General features: G+C 40.0%; 1 protein-coding gene across 5 annotated transcripts in view; it reads right to left on the bottom strand.

Moving 5' to 3' along the window:
- spidr (scaffold protein involved in DNA repair) overlaps positions 1-17,468 on the bottom strand; it is a 119,477-nt gene that overhangs the window by 74,849 nt on the left and 27,160 nt on the right. For all 5 annotated transcript variants that reach the window (XM_015353745.2, XM_015353744.2, XM_015353742.2 and 2 more), the window contains 2 exons: positions 10,533-10,633; positions 2,256-2,475 (listed from right to left, as the gene is read on the bottom strand). In XM_015353745.2, coding sequence (XP_015209231.2) covers positions 2,256-2,475; positions 10,533-10,633 — 321 coding nt within the window. The remainder of the gene's footprint in view (positions 1-2,255; positions 2,476-10,532; positions 10,634-17,468) is intronic.

The raw sequence follows: 17,468 nt of genomic DNA, 5'->3' as shown, positions 1-17,468 counted from the left end.
CCACAACTCTGCGGTCAGGGAACTAGAGCCCTAACAACAAACCCACATTGGTGTCACGTTAATTGGTTGTGTCACTGTCAACATAAGAGCAAAGCACCCTGCAACATACACTCCCCTGGGACAGGTTACATGTTCTATAGCTCACCTCTCAAAGGTTAAAATTAATTTAAAAGAATTTCCCTTTACGTTAACGGAAACAATCGAGCAAGTACTACAAGAGAAACCCTACAGACTCCTTAAATCTGTACGTTTCAAGAAGTCATTACAGAATGTGCAATTCTATACAAAAAGTTCAGATTACACATTTGATATTTACCTGTCCTAACTAATGAAATACAGTAAATAAAATTTGTAGTCTCAATATAATATAATGCAGTTACCTGTTATTCCTTATTTTCTTTATAGTGGAAACACACTACATAAACATAATGTATAGAAGCACCAATGCAGACCATTGCCCCAAACAAGAAATTATGTACAAGTAAGGTGAATTTATAAACATACCATGCAGTTAATATCTGCAATTCGTATATTCAACCTACAGCAACTAATACATACACGTAATATATCGGAACACTGGAATGAATGGAATGTGGCAACTGCAGTGTACCTTAAAAAATACCTTAAAAAATCTGAAATTTCTAACAAGTAGTCTTATGGACTGTAGTTTTGGGTGGCCAGCGCAGTAGATAGCATTGCTATTGCTAGGGAAGCACCACTGGCACACTACTCATATGCTGAAACACCACAGATGATGAAGCCCTTCTGACAGGACACAGCTGGGACACACCTAACAGTCAAAGAATTCATCTGCCACGAATTAACTGGTTACATCTTTCCACAAATTTTGGTGCTCATTTAACAACAACAACACAATTTGTGATAGGAATGGTTACCAAATGAGAGGAAGCCGTTGGGCCGAATGAGCCCATTTGGTTGCATGAACTTGGAGGGGGGGGGGGGGGTGGGGGGGGGGGGGTATATAATGGATTTTAATGGACTTTTTGAATATTTCACTATTCACGGGCTCCACAGAGGACTGCCTGCTCCTCCTCGCTCTCCCACTCGCGAGGCGGCGGGGCTTGTCCCGGATATGGACTAATTCAGCCAAACCCAGTGTTTCAACAAGAAAATTATTGGTGTGTCTTAGATATTAACAAAATAAAAGTGGACTTACATGAAATAAAAAAAACAAAATCTAGGTGTAACGTTTTATTAAAATAAAGTAATGCTGGTTTTACTCCATTTTAGTCCACAAGCAAGATTTTACTTCTTAAACGCACTTGAAGAGTGCATATTAAAACTTAAAAAAAGGATCTTCAAAAACTTCTTTGTCAGGTACTTGGGTTTCTGTTAAGGGCATTAAAAAGTAAAAAATACTCAAAACACTTAATGACTGACAACTTTAAACTTGCATAGATTAAGTGCCAAAAACCTGTTTTGCCCTTGTTATCACTTTTATCTGTTTAAACAGTTTGTTCATCTTGGATTTTTATGGTGTTTGGATAAAAAAAAGCAAAAGTAGAACATTTCTAGCAGCTTTTGGCAGCGAAGAAAAAGAAACAAAAGTCTGATCTTGTCACGCCAGCTCTCCACCGTTGAGTTTCAAATCTGTCATGCTCCATTCAGAGCTCTAGTGAAAGTAGTTTTTTTCCACGAAGAATTAAAATGTAGGGATGTTGGTATACTTTCATTATTCAAATAACATCTTATAAACCAGGCTTTTTATGACAAGCAATTAATAAAACATTTTTATGACTTAATAAACCACTGAAACTTTGCCCATAACCAAATAAAACAGAATTTTTTTTGCTGGGGAATCGACACGAATAGCACTGCAGTTCCCCTTCTTAAGCCCCGCGGAAACAGTAAAGACAGCATGCCGCGTCTTGAGTCTGTTAAAAATGAGGATGACAACATTGGCTTTACTTCATTTTATAAATATATGCAACTGCCAAAAAAGGGATCACTGCTTTTTTTAAAAATAATTATCTTTTTTGGCATAGCCCATAGCTTACAATGACAAACACTTTCATCGGAGTACTAGGCTGGTTCAACAAGGGACACAAGAAGAAGTCTCCTGTCATAAACACAGGGATATTATACGTTCAGCAACAACAGGGGGAGCCACTGGAAACAAACAAGCGCTGTACAAAAAGCGCTTGGAATCGCCGTCCCCGAAGGAGCCCCCCCGTGGATCTGATCTCTATCCCAGCGACTGCCGCGGCGCGGTTAATGCGATGCGCTGCACTCACCACGGGGGGGACACGTGCACGATGTCTCCGGGGCTCGGCGCCAGCCGGGCGGCCGTGTCCCGGCTGAAGAGGACCCGCAGGGGGGCCCCGCCAGCGGGAGGAGGCGCCGGGGACGCGCCCTCTGGGCCGGCCGGCTCCAACGGCTGGCAGAGGGCAACCTGCACGGAACACTGCTCCTCCGCCGTCAGCACCTCCAGGACCAGCACCCCGGGTCTGCAGGCTGTGGAGGGGGGAAAAAGGCAATGCGAAGTAGAATGGCTTCTGAACCGAGCGCACCGCCACTTGTCCGAGAGGCCCGCGTCAAGTCCGGAGGCTCGAGGTTCAGTGGGTATGCTCACACGAGAGTCGACGATCAGAAGTGACATGAACGTGTGATAATGTTCATGTCCCTGGAGAAGCGGGACAACACGGGTTATGTCCCTGCAAAGCATAACGGAACGTAAGACAGCCCTTCAAACATTAATAATTTATTAATAATTGCTTACACTTATATAGCCCTTTTCTGGACACTCCACTCAAAGCGCTTTACAGGTAAAGGGGAATCCCACTACCGCCACCAATGTGCAACATCCACCTGGATGATGCGACGGCAGCCATAGTGCACCAGAACGCTCACCACACATCAGCTCTTAGTGGGGAGGAGAGCAGAGTAATGAAGCCAATTCATAGATGGGGATTATTAGGAGGCCATGATTGGTAAGGGCCAATGGGAGATTTGACCAGGACGCCGGGGTTACACCCCTACTCTTTTCGAGAAACGCCCTGGGATTTTTAATGACCACAGAGAGTCAGGACCTCAGTTTTACGTCTCATCCGAAGGACGGCGCCTGTTTACACTATAGTGTCCCCGTCACTATACTGGGGCATTAGGACCCACATGGACCACAGGGTGAGCGCCTGCTGGCCCCACTAACACCTCTTCTAGCAGCAACCTTAGTTTTTCCCAGGAGGTCTCCCATCCGGGTACTGACCAGGGTTACACCTGCTTAGCTTCAGTGGGCTGCCAGTTGTGAGATACAGGGTGATATGGCTGCTGGCTAAGCTGTATTATTGACAGGGCAGTGCCAAAGCCAACAATAGTCCTCAGGAAAACCCCACAGCCCGACCAATTACTGCATTTCACTTGTCTTCCCTTTCCCCCCTAGCGCCCTTTCTACTCCCACGGTCATCAAACACAATTTCTCCATTTTACTAACTGGCTCTGCAACTGGAACCTCTGTTTTCCAGGCCCACCAATGAGCCCGTGCAGCAGACTTTAACGACCCATAAAAAGGTGAATATCCTCAACAATGTATTTGTATTTCTTCAGCATAAGAGCAAGTGCACGGATTTTTCTAGATGCATTATTTTCATTTCGGCCAGAAGCTCTTGCCAATACAGCCATGAGAAAGAGATGGCATTTGTTTTAGGAGAACATGTCCCTCCTCAGGTATTTCCTTGGGATTTTGAACAGATGTCTGTAGTACTATATGGGAAATATGAGAGAGGTGGTTACATAGTTCTAAGAGGGAAAAACAAATAGCATTATAAACTCTTATAGTATATGGAGGAATTCAGGAATATGAATAAAAAACTTTGTAGAAATACATCATTATAATTACACCTGACCTACTAAAAAGTTTCAAAGCCCTGATGGTAAAATAAACTAAATCATGTCAGGAATTATGTTCAAACCCTGCAGGGAAGAAACTGTAAACAGCAGCAAGTTTGTATCAGTTTACCTTTGCTAGTACTGGCACCAAGACGTAAACCACAGTCGGGACAATTTTACAATGCCCAAAAGCAATACACTGAGAACACATTGTTTTTCTTCAACAGTAGAACAATGTTTGGGCAAAAGCAGCAGTAATTATAGGGTTCTATCAAACTGAGTTGGTTCAGTGTTTGTAAACATTTTCTAGACCACTAAAATGGTGCACACAAAGGAAACAAGCGACTGACTTTCTTTACTATCCCCACAATCACTCAGCACTTAGCAAAAAAAAAGGCTGGTATGTGTGTGAACTGGACCTTGCTGACCTCCAGACTTTAGAATAAACACTGTTGCCCTTGACCTGACAATTAGTGTCTAAGCAGCAGTAATGCAACTGAAGGATACAGTCAAAAAGACACCGGGCCTTGCGAGTGACTCAAACAAGCAGGTTGAGCTCTGTCATCATAGGTTCGAGTCTGGGTCCAGTTAGAATCCCATACATTGATCCATTTTCTAACAGCTTAATCCAATTCACGGTCACTGGATGAGCCTCTCCCGGCACGCAGTGGGCGGGTCACACCCTGGACTGGACGCCAGTCCTTCACCGGGCACACACATGCACACGCTCACTCCAAGGCCATTTAACCTACCAGTATGTCTTCGGACTGTGGGAGTAAACCAGTGCACCAAGGGTAACCCAACAAGAAAAGGGGGAGAACATACAAACTTCACACGGATAGCACTCAAGGTCCAGAACTGAACCCAAGACCCCAGCACCGAGAAGGCAGCAATGCTCACCACTGCACCACTGTGCTGCCCTGGGTCAATGACATAGCTACACACTGCAGAGGGAAGGGTGAGATAAACTCATCGAGATGGCTGGCACTGTGCTGGGGATGAGCCTTGACCCCATGGAGGTGGTGGCTGAGAGGAGAATGCTGACGAAGCTCACAGCAATCATGAACAACAACTCTCATCCGCTTCATGGGACTGTTACGGGGCAGCGGAGCAAATTTAGCAATAGACTGCTCCAGCTACGGTGTTCAAGGGAAGGTTTCCGCAGGTCTTTCCTCCCGGCAGCTGTCAGGGTGTATAACGCTGCCCTAGGCTAGGACTGTTAGCCCTTCATTTGCTCCTCTATGTGCAGCATGTTTACTCCATTGTACTTTTTGGACAATCAGTCTGTATAAACCTATGCACATTTTGCACATATTTTATTGTTTTTACAGTGACTATGATCAGCACATTTTGCACACACCTATGTATTTATTTTTTTATTTATCTTGTTTGTCTTTTGTTTTATAACTATTCTGATGTCTGTTTTGCTTGTCTTGGGCTGGACTGCTGTAACACATCAATTTCCCTACGGGATGAATAAAGTATTATCTATCTATCTAGATCACTCAGACAGCACTCCCTTAACCTTCAGAAAGCACTGAGGCCTCCCAGGTGCCAACAGGATTTCTTATCAAATCAGCACTGAACCTGCAGTACGGGGGGCAGCTTAGCCAGTGACATTAGAAGACGAATGGTGCACACACAGCTGCACGCTAAGACTGACTCCAAAGCGGGTGGAGACAGGATAAAATATTTAATGATTCTGTATTTTTTCAGTTTCCTAGAATCATTAATTGATTGGAAACTGAAAAAATACAATTACCTAAACAGCTTCTTTAATTGATTATCATCATGTATGGAAAACCAAGACTGTCAATTGTGAACTAAGACTTACAACTAGTACACTAGCACACTATAGTACATCATAATCATTGTTTCAGTCAGGACAGCAATATTCTATCAAGTCGTCAATACAGTAACTTCAAAGCAATGCAATCTCATTCAGTTTCCTTGGAATGGACTTCAACATCGGTGTAATACTTCCCAAGCCCTTTCTCTTCCACAGAGTACTTGTGCTATGTGGAAAACTACAAACTAGAAAAAGAGAATGGAACTGGCATGTTCAATAATACACGTGACAGAAAAGCATCCCACTGATAACTACTTTCTATATTTTAATTATATTTACCATGAAGTGGGGAGGAAAATTATGCTTGTACAGCAGGATTTCATTTTTCAAAAGCCCTCATTTTCAAAGAAAAAATGTACTTGTTTTCTTGTGACTGTTTGTCAAATATGTGCAAGATGGTATATTAATCTTAAACGGCAGTACAAATACCATTTTGAGACTCAAAGAATAAGCGCTTATGATAAAGGTATGAAACAGTTATCTGTGGAAAAAGTGGGTTAAGCATGTCTTGCCGTTTCTTCAGTTTCCACCAACCTGTATCAGTACTTCTTATTTTGAAGATTTCAGTACCAGCTGAAGCTATTCTAATGGTTCAACTGCTTGCAACGTTTTACAAAGAGAACTCAAAATAAGAAATAGCCATTTGCAGAACTCTTGTCTGATCATGTACGCACCAGTCTGTTGTAAAATGAGACTGCTATTTAGTTAAAAGATGGAAAACTTACCCACGCAAGCAGAAAGCTTCCTGTCGCCTACAGATGCGTTCACTTTCCTCTCTTGGTAAACAGAAGCACTAATTCAAGTTGAGCTTGATCAACAAACAGTCTGCATTTCCTGAATGCACTCCTTCCACCACAACAGACCACAGAATTCTGAAAGCAAGTCTCACACTTAAAAGACTGAAGCGAATCAGTGCAGAAAGAAAAACTAGAGTTACGAGAATTTGTTTCCAAATCGCAAGACAGAGTAACAGACTAAACTTCCACTGCTGGAAAAAAAGCTTTCTGGACAACTAATGCAGTAGAAGGGTAATACATTACCCTTTTCCTCTCTCTGGCCCTTCTAAAGTTACTTAGACCCAAACAAAAATCATTAGAGTTGGTCTGTGTGTTTGTCGTTTGAATTTAAATGTATTTTCATTTCACTCAATATTGCAGTAGGCCACCAACTTCAGAATCACTACCAGCAGCAAAGGATGTAACACTTCTGTCCACACATCCGTTTTCTTTTCATTTCTCATATCTCAATATGTGATAAGATTTTAGAGTCTTTACAATATCTCGTGATAAAAATGACTGACCACAATGACTCCCCTCAACATACACATTCAAAAAACACTAAAATATTCTTTTTAACAAAGAACAAGCCACAGTCACTGCATATACTGTGCTTTGTAAAAGTATTCAATACCCTGCAAAGATTCCACATTCTGTCACAGTCAGGATATGCAATCATGGCTCCAACAAAATTGGACTTCATATTTAGCTAAATACAACTGGCATAGGTAAAAATGCCAAAAAGAGTATACATAAATTCAATTTCAAAGGAAAATTAATTGCATAAATATTCCATACCTTTGCTATGGCAACCATAAATGACATTAAGCTGTGAAAGAATAGTTTGAAAGTCCACAAAATTAGTGTAATGATCCCTATATGTGTGTAATCAATGTAAATGCATCTGTCTCTGCATGTTCTCTTAGACTGGTATTGAATTTTGAGCCTCATCTCACATAATAATATGACATATTGACCATGAAGATCAAGAAGCTTTCAAATCCAATCAGAGTTAAACTGGCAGGGAGGCCAGTTTAAAGATAAGGAAAACATTACTGTCCCTTGAACCTATGTCCATCTTTAAAAAGAGAAATGTGAAATATATCACCCAGATACTAACTGTAAACCACCCCTCTAAACAGAGTGACCGGGCAAGAAGAAAGCTGGTGAGGAACAGTACAAAAATGAATTCAAGGTGGGAGTCGCTGTTCATATATGGACAATATCTCAGTTCCTATGCAAAGCTGGCCTCTATGGTTGAGTAGCCAGAAAGAAGCCTTTGCTGAAAACAAATCTCATATACTGTACATGCAGAAATACGCGAGAAGACTTTATGATGACACAAGAATAAAAATTGAGCTTTCCGGCCTAATTTCAACGCTGTGCTACAACATGCTTCGGGGACGCTTCTCATACCCAGGGCAGTGAACCACCTTCACTACAACAGCGCTCAGTATGATCATTAGCGAGTTCTGAATGGAAAAAAAGTTAATTTGAAAAATGTACACATATAAACTAGCAATTCATTAAAAAGCGATTTATTGGCAGGGGCTGAGTATTTTTGCAAGGCCCTCGAAATGTAACCCTCATATAAACCTGAGGATCCATATCCCCTCATCCTCAGCCTCGGAGAGGTTGGGATTTTCAGGGTCCACCCAGTTTACCCACAGTGGGAGGCAGCCCTCACATCACTGAGTTTCGGGGGTCTGGTCATCAATATCGGGGCAGCAGAGAACAGCCTCCAAACCCTGGCACTTTGAAGCCCCTTGGAATTTGCTTTAAAATGTATTTAATTTGACGAAAAACAGGTTCTTAACACAGCAGGATTTTCATGTGACAGAAATTCCAGCTGTTCCTCTTGTGTACGTATACAACTAGTCTTGCCTTCACAGGAACAGAACTGGACCAAGGATCTCTGCCACAAAAATCATCTAACAGACAGAAAAGGGGAGACTTGTAGTGAGATCCATACTACAAATATGACTTAACAACCCCCAATTATGAAAAGAAAACCAATCGAAATAAATCTGACATTTTTTCTAAATGACAGCATAGGAATATGCAATTTATGTCAATATCTTTCTGACAGAAGCATGCAAAACTGAGATTCCAAACTTTGTCCAGGGGAGACCATTAAAATGTTCCCCTTACAGGCTATATTTGGGAAAGATCCCCATTGAATACTCTAAATCTGGCTCCAATGACTTGCAGCTGTTAAAAGGCACGCTCAAAAAGCTTTGTAAAGAATCCTCTTTGGTTTCCTTTTATCGGAAAGTTGTAAAAATAAGTTCAGATATACCTTTTCTCCTAAAAAGAAAAATTTTCATTTTATCTCCTGATTGCTATAAAAGTGAAATTAATTTTCTTTCTGTAATTTCAAAATAGCTTTTCATCGTGTTTTACTGTTGCGATTTACCCAACAAGTCCAGACATTTTATTGAGACTATGCAGTCTGAAATCCAGTCATCTGCTATGCCTCTATTACTTTTCTTGCTGTTTACCGAAAGACTGAACATCTGTCAGGAATGTCTAGACTAAGTGAGACAGGACCAGAAAATGATGGTGGGTTTTTTGACTAATTATCCTTGTGCATGGAATTATAGAATTATATTAATATTTAGTTTTCAGGTGAGAAAAACAAGACAATTTTAAGGGCAATTTTTGTTGCCCCAAAAAAATGCACTAACTTCCTTTTTTCCTGAAAATTATGATGGATTGTTAGACAACAATCCTTAACCTCTAGTTAGGTTCAACAGGCAAATTGAAATTAGGATTTGGAGGTAAGCACTGACCTGCTGCCAATCACTTATAAGTAACTTTGCAAATGTTATCACTTCTATATTTTCACCAAGGACGGTATAATAAAGGGCATGGCCACAAGAGTTGTTTTAAACCTGATTGAAAAATAATAAGACCATCTCAAAAGCCAAAGGAAAGCCTGGATCTTTTTAAATAATCCCCAGATTCGACTTGAGACAGTAACAATCAAAAACCTCAAAAAACAGTTTTATAAAAAGACTGGGCCTTACCATGTGTGGCTAACAGAATGAGCAAACACAATTCAGGTTCAGATTTTTGAAGGTACTGTTAAAAACAATTTATTTACTGTGCAAGAAGAGCCAAGATCCTATAATGGGGCCCTCATAAGGAACTTGCTGGCTTGGAACCCGAGGAACTAAAAATACAGCACTTCCTAAAAATGAAACTCGGACAATATATGAAGAGGTTGAATTAAGATCTGATATAAAACTGATGCTGTGCAGGTAAGGGAACTGGTGACCTCCTGTTTTGTCACCATTCTAATGCTCATCTTGACAGTGCATGTTTGCCCAGTTTCAGCTATTACAAAGTGAAAACCTCACCCACACACTTTGATCATTTTCATAATCAAGCAGGAAGTGTGACAGATCCTTCCCTGGGGTAGTGTAACTAGAAGGACCTGTGTACATAAATTCGTAGTTTTGTTGTTTTTTTATGTTAGAAGGGACTTACTCCAGCTCAAGGAGAACCAACCCCATGTCCCTTAACGTGGTCCTCAACGGTGGATACTGTTTGGCCAGAGGTATATAACTGCAATCTGACACAATAACCATCGGCTTCAGGAACGTACCTGCAGCCTGAAACTTGTATCCTACCTTGAACAGTAAGTACCTTTTAAACTTGTGCTGCACCTGCACATTTTCTGGTCAACAACATTGGATGAAAAGCAGGTGCTCTCTGTGAGATCTTACACGCGAGTAAGCTCAACTAAGCGGCCTACAGGTGCTTCTGATTTCTCTGTGTGGAAGGTGGTGGGTAACTCTGCTGCTCTCTGCAGTGATAGCGTGCCTTTTCCTGCGCTCTAATCTAACTTCATCACTCCAGGCTCCTCAGCTCCCTCAGGCTAGCTTGTTAGCACTTAGAGATTTTCCTTGCACCACTGCTCTTGCCAGCCCCACTGGGATCCCAGGCAGGTACTTAATTATCTTAACTTAACTTAATTAAGCCGCACACCGAGCAGATACAGTTCCTGTACCAGCTGGAGACACTGAATGGGGACAGTAAATCGGTGCACCGCTTACCTGCTGAGGTTTCACTGCCTGAGGGTAAGTGATGCCTCCAGAAACTGACAGCAGACCTCTGTCTGCTCAGCAGCTGGTGAAGCCGCTCCGCCAGGCCTCCCCTGCAGAAGAGAAGGGAAAACACGCAGCCTGAGGAGCTGTACAGCACTGATCACTTCGCAACACCGGGCGGCCAGTTTTCCTCCTGCCGCACCTCCACCTCACATAAGAAACTTCCTGGCAGTCTTATCCACCAACATCAGTCCCTGCTGAGCTTTTGTACTCTTACACGGCATCCTCGCATCTCATTTTTCCAGTTTAGCACTCCCCTTTGAAAGTAGCAAGGCAAGCATCCCCATCTTCCCTTGGATCCACTGCATTTCCCTCCACACCACACGTTTTCCCCAGATATGGAACAGGCACGCGGCAGGGAAGCAGCATGCACAGCGGGAAGCTCCTACAGCAGCTCTGTGATCTCATGCCATCTTCTCATCTTCTGGGCTCTCAGTTGAAAGAGGCAGCATAAGGGCAATAAGGTCGCGTGACCTCTATAGGGGTAGACGGCTTACAGTAGTGGGCGGCATTAAAGCACTGTCAAGCTTTTGTGCATTAAACTGACAGTGATGCCTACCCACTCTGCAATGGTTTATTGTTTCTAATCATTACAAACATTACAATCCTTGAAATATGAATGAAAACCCTCACACACATATTTTACTATTCACAGGCCCTGGATCCAAACCTCATTGACTACTGCCTTTTATGAATTCTTTAAGGTATATGCATTACAAATTGTGAAGATGCATCCACTTTACTTATGATCTGTACATCTTCTTCTTTCCTGAATTAGATCTTAATAAATCAGAAATACCCGTTGTGGATGGATGTACTTTTTACATTTGATGATAGGGAATTTTTCACAAAATACTTTTTAATGGTTTTCTAAAAGAACGATTCTGATTGCAACACAATCAAACACTGAAAAGGACAGAATAAAAAGTTAATTAAAATACTGTATGTGCATTATACATCATAGATGCTTCTAAAACATACTACTAAAAATGAAAAGGACTCCAAAATCAAAAGGAAGTTGTATCAAATACACAAGATTGTAATGATTAAAAATAATTTGTTTCAGGATGTTTAAGTTAAAGCTCTCAAACATTCTCTTCTCAATATTAGCTGGTGTGTGGTGAGAGTACTGGTGCACTATGACAGCCGTTGCATCACCCAGCTGGGGCTGCACACTGGTGGTGGTGGAGGGGAGTCCCCATTACCTGTAAAGCGCTTTGAGTGGAGTGTCCAGAAAAGCGCTATATAAGTGTAAGCAAAGTATTACTATTATTTAATTAAAAAAGTTCTTCAAACTAGTTAGGAAAAGAAGTAACCAGTGCAGAGTGAAAATACTGTTTACATTGTGTCAATGTTTCTGTCAGGATCAATGTCAGTAAATGTGTTGCTAGTTGGTATTGCTCTGGCAGCACTAATTCATCAGCCATGACAATCAAGCTCTGTGCATTTGAACTGAGAGAGAGAGGCTTAGTGACTGAAGGTATGCAGGACTGAAGAAGCATACATTTCCCATATAGCCATCTTCTCAAGAGAAATATTTCACACCTTTCTCCACTATGAAACTTCCAATTAATGAAAATGTTTACTTTTCAGGTGTGACACCTGAAGAAGGCTCCACGTCCGAAACGTTGTGTTTTCTTTCTTCTCTTTTCAGCATGCAACAAACCTATTACTTGTTCCTTTGCAGCCTATGCATGCTGACGCAGCTACCCACCTGAACTACTATATTTTGTATTACGCTCAAATGTTTATTTTTCTGTAAGAAATGTCAGCAAAAAGGAAAAGACAGAGTATGTAAGTTTTTTTTTATCACACCTCTCCCCAAAAGTATTAAAGTCACTTAAAATAGATTCCCAAACGGTGCTGTCGACTGGTCAATACTCCTTGCACAGGGATACACAATGAATGTTTTCAGATTCGAAGTGTTTAACGCCACATGTTTTTCATTTTGTGGAGTAATAAGAATAATATATCTAGAAAAATAAACAAAACACTGCCACATAAACCTACCTACTTGTCAATAGATCTATAGACAAAGAATCCAAACCCCACTGATGCCTGGTGATCTCAGATTCTCTACAGCAGGAGAATAGAAATTTCAAAGTATCTGGAGTAAAACAAAATACAGTATGTAACTGCTCATTCAATAAGAAAGACTAACCTTTGAGACAACAAATAAATTGTCCTTCTCAATTTTTAAATATTTCCAATTTCTTAAAGGTCTCATGTGACCATTTTAAAATCAGGGCCCTGGAAGTGATTCCCAATCTTTCCGTTCGAGAGCAGAAGGGAACATTTACTGTCAATTTTCTGAAAACAAATGTCAAAGTTTAAAGATGAAGGACCCGGGAAGAGACAAATATGTGTTAAACAAGAAGAATATAATTGTTTCATTTTTGTCTCTTTGCACATGGAGAAAAATGGAACAAATACTGTCCTTGAGCAAAACCTTCAAAATCTGGAATTCTTGGTAAACCAGCATGTTGTACTTCTGGGTATTTAACTTGTAAAATATAACATTCTTAACAAAATATCTGTGGGCCGCTCTAGAACAGCACAGCTCAGTGGCTCATGTAGTGTCAGAATTACGTAAAATGCAACATTTTACATTACAAATGATCATAACTGCTTTTTAGAAAAGTCCAAAACATTTCAATGAGCACTGCGATGTGGCCATTCAGACCAGCTCATTTGATGGTTGGGAGTAGAAGATGCAATTCCATCCAGGCACATATGAAGGGGTCAGGTTATCTACCGCGTGGTTAGGTAGCTCATTCCAGACTCCACAACCCTTTACTTAAACAAGTGCGTACTGTCCTAACTAGAGGATCTCATCCAGCTGTTTCTTGAATAAAAAAAAATCAGGGTATCAATATGATTGGGCAGCTTGTTCCACACTCCCACCACCCTTATTGTAACAACATCTCTGAGTCTCAGTTTTAAATAAACGTCTTATTTGTTTTGATTGTGTCCTCCAACTTGTGTTATGCTACCGATTCTAAAGCAGTTCACAGGGACTGACTTGATCGATTTCCTTAGCAGTGCCTACAGAATTTGCTTATCTTCCTACTTCAGCGTCATCTGCAAAACAGACTAGTTGTTAACTATTCCGGAATCTATCATTAAGTCCCCCCCATTTCGAACATCATCTCGACTCTGTTTTCTATTAATCAGTTTATAATCCAAATCAAACATTGGCTTGAGCGACTACCGCCTGCAATTTGAGAGTTAAACTTTTATAAGCCATATCAAAATCTTAATAAATTATATTACATGCCTCATATCCATTGCAGTTGGTGCTTGTTTAAATACATTAAGCAAGACTTATCTTTCCAAAGTCCATGTTGACTAACCCCTAGAATCCAATTTCTATACAGATGGTCCTCGCTTTTCCACAGCCTTTCATGTAATGCTACATTAGCAGGTTATCTAACATGAACAAATTTCCTGTCAATGGCCATCACCCTGTATACTGTATGTTGGAAGAACTTTGCTAGCACAAAGAGAATAACATCCCATTTCTTTAATTATAACTTGTAAAATACCATCAGGCCCCAGAAGTTTGTCTCAAGTGCTTATAATACCAGTAACGCCTCTGCCTCTTCTATGGAAATGCTGTTTAATAGAAAAGGTTTGATTTCCACAGCTTTAGGAAAATTGTTGTTGTTGATTTTTTTTAATTTGGTAAACATCTGGGCGAAATATTTAACACATCAGACACTTTGAAATGTTTTTTCTGTTCTGTAGTTGTATTGACACTGGAAAAAAAAAAAGTTGGGTTCTACTGCAATTATTTGCAAATCTCTCTCTTGGCCTTTCTTGTATCCTTTTATACCACTGCAAGTAGTTCATTATGGTCCTTAAACTAGAACCTGTTCTTTGCTAATCATTTTGTAAAATGATGTCTTTCTCCTTTTATTTTTCTTTAATAAGTATTTTTTTAGGAATTAAGCGATTCTTTTTTTTAAGGCTACCCAGAGGTTTAGTGTTGTGTTTTCTGTTCCTTAACACTGTTCAAAGAAAAGCACGGCTATGAACTCACTTGATATGAATGCATTGAAAAATGGTTACTTTTCACTTGTTTTAGATCTCTTTTTCAGAACTCAACATCAAGAAAAAAACCTTTACGGTCAATAGCCTACCACTTGAGCACCTCTCTGAGCAGTCGTTTAAAAAATGTGTATTGTTACAACACACAGCTATTGCCACTACATAATGGTAGGTGTTATGTAGAAGATGATTAATGGTATGAAAAAAAACAAAATAAACTTATCAGGATTTCTGAAATTTTAGTTTTACAAGCAAATGTCTTTTTAAGAAGTTGCATCAGCTAAACCTCTTTTAGTGACTTCACTGGAGCGTTTACGGTCAGGGTGGTAGGGTTTAACACTGGCAGCAAATCAAGGATGTTCTGACTTTTAACCTTTGTCCTGCTCATATCAAGTCTGTTCCAGTTCCATGTACTTTACATTTACATTGCTCTCTGTGGTTTAAAGATAAATCCCGGCACTTTTTTCTAGTTTAGTTTGAGCTGCCTTTGTATGTGTATGAATTTTTCCTACAATGACATTCCTAAAACACAGACAGCTGTTGCCACTACAGAACTGTAGGCATTATGCAGTAGGAAATTAATGATATGAATGACAAAAAATGGCTCTGTATTAGAGAAAAATTTACTGTTTGTTATTTTTGTTTATTATTCCTGTTATTTTTTCCACTAAACTTTCATTATACCATTTCCGCAAATCATGATTACACAATAATATCCTCTCGTAGTCAAACTCAAAATTAGTTTAAGTAACAACATTCAGAAAGTCAGTGAGCTTTTTTACTCTCATACACTCAGGTGTTCAGCTATTTTTAGACTTCTCCTTTGCTCTAAATGACACGATGTTCAAGATGCCAAATTCTTGAATGAGTAAAACATTCTTGACTGAACCAAAAGGAAAGAATGTTCTATCTGAATGTCATCAAGTTTCTGTAAATATTCCCTTTGACACAGATAAAAAAACTGAAACCTTCAATCACAGGTAAAAGATAAAGGCCAAATAAGGTACTGTGCTTACAGTATGTCCAGTGCTCCAAGTAACATCCCTAATAACTAAACTAGAAAAAAGTGCTGGGATTTATCTTTAAACCACAGAGAGCAATGTAAATGTAAAGTACATGGAACTGGAACAGACACGATATGAACAGGACAAAGGTTAAAAGTCAGAACATCCTTGATTTGCTGCCAGTGTTAAACCCTACCACCCTGACCGTAAATGCTCCAGTGAAGTCACTAAAAGAGGTTTAGCTGATGCAACTTCTTGAAAAGACATTTGCTTGTAAAGCAAAAAGTTCAGAAGACCCTGTTAACAGTTCATTTTAGGACTTTTATTTTAAGAATAATGAACTTAAAGGACATTACTTAGAACTCCAAATAGACCTTCAAAAGGGATAAAACACAAATGAAATTCAGATTTTTTTTAGGGGTTAACCTTTCTGTTTCTATTTTTTGACCGTACGGATACTCAGATGTAATATGAGCATTTATACATTTTAAAACTGTCTGAGGAATATTTGAGGTCCATGAGAACTGCGGTTATAATCTTTTGGAACACAGTTAGAGCCATATAGAAGCCAAGTGCAGAGTCAGCAGGATTCTGCTACAGATGTAAATGTTAACACTCACATTTGAGTGTTGCAGCTAAAGCATAGAGAAATCCAAACAAGACCACAACTGCCAACAAACGTTTTCACATTGGTGATATTATCCAATTAGAAAGGAAACAACAATTACAAATTAATAAATAAGCAAAGACATGTACTGGTACTCTAGTAGCATACTTATTAGTGGCATTATTCTCAACTTGTGATCTAGTTTCCTTGAGCAGTGCAACATTTAAGGAAAATGTGAAAAGCCCTTCTTCACATTTCAGTCTATGCTGAAGAAGTTTCTTGGCCTTTTTTATTGCATTATCTTGGAGATGGAGATGTTGTGCCAATATAAATATCGAAGTCTTTTTCACATGTAGGGTCTTTAAGTTCAATGTTTTCCATTTTTTACCTAGTTTATATTTCTGCAGACTACGTGTAACACTCTGCGGTTACCTACATCAAACATCAATGTCCATGTATTTGTTCAGTCTTGAACTTTTGCTAAATCTTTTTGCATTTCATATGCTTCTTCTACAGCGTTTGCTTATCCCCCTAGTTTGCTTATCTCTGCAATCTTGACGAGTTTTATTCAAATTACCCGAATCCTATAATTAAGATTGGTATAAATTAGCAACAGTGGGATTTCTAATACAGATCGTTCTGGTACTCTATTAATTACACAGCCCCAGACTGAGCATTTTGAGCTCACTCCTTATTTGTACTCTGGTTTCTATCCATTCGCTAGTTCTCAAACCAAACACACATACATTTGCCCATGAACCTAGACCCATTACATTTAAGAAATAATCTTTTAATTTAACTTTTAAGAGAAAGACACTAATGCACAATTATGCATTTCTATGAAATTAGCAAAGCTACTCTTTCAGCTTAAGAGAAGGAAGTATCCGCAGCTTATACTGAGTGAACTACAGACTGATCGATAAAGAACACCATCCTCTCCCCTTGGCTTATTTTCAAGACATTAGATCGGGCAGCTGTTTATTATGTGGCTGCCCATGGCCTACTGTTTCTGTTTTGACGATCCCTATCTAGCAACACGATTTACAAGTCGGCCTTCGACATGTGACGTGCGCTTTCAATTACAGACTCGCACACACCGAACAGCTGCTGGTGGTATCCAAGTGTCTACGGACCTCAGGAAAGGGGAAGATTCGGTGTCACCAGATTCACTGGCTCCGACACAAACCTTTTACCAGCACCGAGTATTTAAAAAAAAAACAGCCT

This window comes from Lepisosteus oculatus, chromosome 6, assembly GCF_040954835.1.
Source record: "Lepisosteus oculatus isolate fLepOcu1 chromosome 6, fLepOcu1.hap2, whole genome shotgun sequence".
NCBI classification, from domain to species: domain Eukaryota; kingdom Metazoa; phylum Chordata; class Actinopteri; order Semionotiformes; family Lepisosteidae; genus Lepisosteus; species Lepisosteus oculatus.
This window is presented reverse-complemented; position numbering and strand designations above follow the sequence as displayed.